This window comes from Salvia splendens, chromosome 17 (genome assembly GCF_004379255.2).
Source record: "Salvia splendens isolate huo1 chromosome 17, SspV2, whole genome shotgun sequence".
NCBI lineage: Eukaryota > Viridiplantae > Streptophyta > Magnoliopsida > Lamiales > Lamiaceae > Salvia > Salvia splendens.
In genome coordinates, this window is record NC_056048.1 from 14,076,527 (window position 1) to 14,080,545 (window position 4,019).

Below are 4,019 nucleotides of genomic sequence, written 5' to 3' on the forward strand. Positions count from 1 at the left end.
CATGGAGTAATTTGAAAGTAGCCTCGCATTAAGAAAATATCATATAACATCTCAATATGAAGCACGGATATGGAAAATCCTAATTAATATAAATACAAATCTAATCAAATCTAAACCCAAAACATTATCATATAAACTAACATAAATTAAAAAATCATTACATAGTGTATGAATGTATATATATAGTAGAATGATTTCCATAGTAGTACATATTTACATACACTCTCTCTTTCCTCTTGTTTCATTTCCTCTTTGTATTTTTGGGGATTGAGAAATTTGAAGATCGGATCCAGAAATTCTTGTACAAACTCCACTCTCTCCAATAAGCCCAAGGTTCATTCCATATATTTTTGTACTCTCTTTTCTATTTTTTTTACGTTGATTTGCCTCTTTATTCTTCGATTGCTACATTTCTTATTGTTTTTTGCGTCACAGATGCGGTGAGCGTCGATGGAGAGAGTCGTTTCAAGGTGAAAAATAAGGTGAAATTATATTTCCCTTTCAATTTCTTTGATCATTACTGGAATGATTTGTTTGAAGAAACGTTTATATTCACAAAATTAATGAATTTTTTGGATCTGAAAAATTTATCTCATATTTGTTCAATTAAAAATTGTATCCATCATCTTCTGACTTTGTTCATACACAAAGAGGCGTTTGATTTAATTTTAACCAACTGGTTACATTTATTGACTTTAATTTTTTTTTAAATGTCGGCTTCGATTCCCCTATTAATTAATTGCAATTTTCGGTGCACGAAGCATCATACATGTGCAACTTAGTAGTAACATGAATGAAATACACTGATTTCGAAGCGTTGAAGAGAAGGAAAATGTCGTCGTCAAACTCGCCGTGCGCGGCGTGCAAGTGCCTGCGGCGGAAGTGCACGCAGGAGTGCGTGTTCGCGCCGTACTTCCCGCCGGACAACCCTCAGAAGTTCACGACCGTGCACAAGGTGTTCGGCGCCAGCAACGTCTCGAAGCTCCTCAACGAGCTGAGCGCCGCGCAGCGCGAGGACGCCGTCAATTCGCTGGCGTACGAGGCCGAGTACCGCCTCCGCGACCCGGTCTACGGGTGCGTGGGGCTCATCTCCGTCCTCCAGCAGCGGCTGCGTCAGGTTCAGGTCGATCTAGAGAACGCCAAGAAGGAATTGTCCACTTATATTGGCCCTTCCGCGATGCTCCCCATTTTGAGCCACCCCGGATTCGCCGGGAACTACGCCGCTGCTCCCTATCAGGTGGTGCCGTACAATACAATCATGCTCCCCCCGCAACCGCAGCAACAATTTGTCGAGCAGCTGGCGGCGGCTCGGGAACAAGAAGAAATGCTGCTTAGCTACGAGCAGAATAACGATATTATGCGATTCAACGGAGGATTTGACGACCGAGGAGGAAGGCCAGTGACCGCCACCGGATTTAACGAAGGCGGTGGCGCAATGCAGTTCGAAGCCATTCCTTACCGTCAGGCTCAAGCTCAACAACATCATCATCTCCATCTCCAGCAACAGCAACAAGAGCAACAGCAACCAAAGGAGGAGGAGGAAGAGAAGGAGATGACCAATTATGCTCCACAGTGTTAATTTTCTGACAAATTCCAAAAGCCTTATTATTCCTTGAACAAGATATTACATCCCATCCAGGTAAATAATTTAATATCTGCATTCATTTGACGGATGAGGGCATTCAATGCAACACACTTCTTTTTGTATCTGTTTTCTAGTGCACCAGTTATGAGAATTATTGTCTTGTCACAGCCATCACATTCAGAAATGATCATGACTCCCAAACCCTAACATCCCTTTTCAACTACCCTACTTCTTTACATATTACTCATTGATTCAGTATTTCAGTTAGCATCAAAATACACAGATTATATACCTTGGCCTACTAGTATATTTCACTTACCAATAATTGAATTAGAAATTGGGGAGTTCATATATACATGTAGTAATATTAGGGTTAAGGGAGTGTTCCCTTGACAAAGTTTTGTTAAAATGACAACCTTTATATCAGCTAATTAGATGATATTTATCAATCAACGAAATGATATTGAGTTATTAATTGATATATTTTATTATGTCAACTAATATTAACGTATTTACTAACTGGAATGGTATTTGTGTTCTAATTTTAAAATGAACCATCCCCTTAGATTTAAAAGTCATTTAAATCATAAGTTTGGTCAAATTCTGTGAAATTTGGAATTAAAATATTAAATTATAAAGTTTCAATTTTTCTCATCTATAAACAAAATGTCATCTTTGATGTTGTTTAAAATATATGTTTCATTAAAATAAGTACTTAGTATTTCTTTTTTCTTTTCTTAATTTAATGAAAAATGTTGTTTTGAACATCCTTAAGAGACAACATATAAATGAGATAATTGAGAAAATTGAAACATCATAATCTAATATTTCGATATTGATTAACTAAAATTTGACCAAACTTCTTAATTTATAGTACTACTAATATACCTGGTGTAAAAAGCTTCTGAAAATATGTTGTCCAATTAATGGCCAATGTGAGTAGTTGAATGGTTCACTGGGCACGCCATTAATCGTAGTATTTATTTATAAAAAAAAGGAGCTGCACGTTTTTCACCAATAGTACTGTACCCTTATATCTGAACGACCCTATTTCTTCCATGTTTAGCCTACTAAAATGGACTTGTATCACCTAACAAAATGGAATATATCATGCTGCTTTACTATGATGAATTGTCCGTTTCTACTCAAGTTGTCTTATTTTTTTTGCATAAATGGTGATCAATGCATTCGTGTGAAATGAAAAGAGATTATGGTTGCGTGCAAGTGTTGTTTTATTAGGGTTTTTCGTCATCTTTGATCAACTCTTATTCACATTTAAATTTTTATACAACGGAATAAATGATACATGCACTCTTGGAATAAAATTATGTCTGGTGTTGTTAGATCTGAATCTAATTGGGTTGGGTTAGTCAACGCTCTCTAAGCGTACACAAATATATAAACACTGTTGTCTTATATATTTAATAGCTTAGTAGTACGTCTTATTGAATGACTGCTCATAGAATACTACTATTAATTCCTTTTCCATTGGATTGAGTTTTTAATTTGTCAAATGGGATTGAATTGAATGACCATATTACTATATGAGTATCATTTATTAATCGTCCAAGTGCTGTTGTTCCTTTCACTAAAATTTTATAATCTTTATTTTTTTGCAGTGCAAAACTAGATAGAGAGAGATAGGTGGATCGTGGGAGAAATCTTGTAGGTATTCACATGTACTTCTTTCTATTTATTTTTTTGTGGAACTCGGAAAGATATAACAATTTGTAGTGGAAGAATGCATACATTGGAAATGTAGGAGCAGCGTTGATTTTAAATTTACGATACAAGTTTCCTCTTTTAGTTTACATTTTGACGGTCCAACCTGTTGCATTCTAGCAGTAATATTTAACTTTGTTAATAACATCACAATAATATAATTAGGGATGTTAGTGTTGCTTGAAAATATGTGGGATTTAAGATTATAAATTTTTATCTTGATGAAATAAGGTTAATCCATAATCCGAGTAGAGCTGATCCATAACTTGATGCGTTGGCTTGTTAATTGGGTTGGAGCTAGCTAGGTATAAATATTGTCTATAATCCGTCCTATTTGACAACTAATTTGATACTTTATTGGCGATTTTCATAATATTACTAACTTTATAAAAAAAAAGCAACCCTCCATTTTTATTTAATACAAGTGTTAGATTTATTATTATAATAACTATTAAATGAACACTTTCGGCCATTCATCGAAAGGAGACATTTGTTTGGAATTTGATGAATTGAGATATCTGGAAACACTTGTATTATTTCTTTAGTCAAATTCCAAGTGGAGTCTTAGTCTATTTTTTACTTCCTCCGTCCCCGCTAAGATGTCACATTTCTTGGTCGGCACGAGATTTTAGGAGTTATTGATTAATGTGTTTAATTATGGAGAGAGAAGAAGTGGCTCTAAGTATTAAAATAGAGAGAGAAATAAATATGA

At 35.2% G+C, this 4,019-nt stretch overlaps 1 protein-coding gene across 4 annotated transcripts; it reads left to right on the forward strand.

Annotated features, from left to right (window-relative positions):
* The first annotated feature begins 201 nt into the window (after window positions 1-201).
* On the forward strand, window positions 202-3,396 carry LOC121773457 (LOB domain-containing protein 36). 4 transcript variants are annotated; one of them, XM_042170318.1, is made up of 4 exons: window positions 202-333; window positions 436-482; window positions 762-1,639; window positions 3,205-3,396. In XM_042170318.1, exon 3 carries the CDS (start codon window positions 794-796, stop codon window positions 1,577-1,579), a length of 786 nt encoding a protein of 261 aa, XP_042026252.1. In that variant the 5' UTR covers window positions 202-333; window positions 436-482; window positions 762-793; the 3' UTR covers window positions 1,580-1,639; window positions 3,205-3,396. The 4 variants fall into 4 exon arrangements, with proteins under 4 accessions (XP_042026252.1, XP_042026253.1, XP_042026255.1 ...); XM_042170319.1 differs by having other exon boundaries at window positions 816-1,639; XM_042170321.1 differs by having other exon boundaries at window positions 824-1,639.
* The last annotated feature ends 623 nt before the right edge of the window (window positions 3,397-4,019 follow it).

Bases quoted from the DNA above. Each gene is read 5' to 3' on its own strand.
- LOC121773457 (XM_042170318.1), top strand. From the start codon at position 794: ATGAAATACACTGATTTCGAAGCGTTGAAGAGAAGGAAAATGTCGTCG.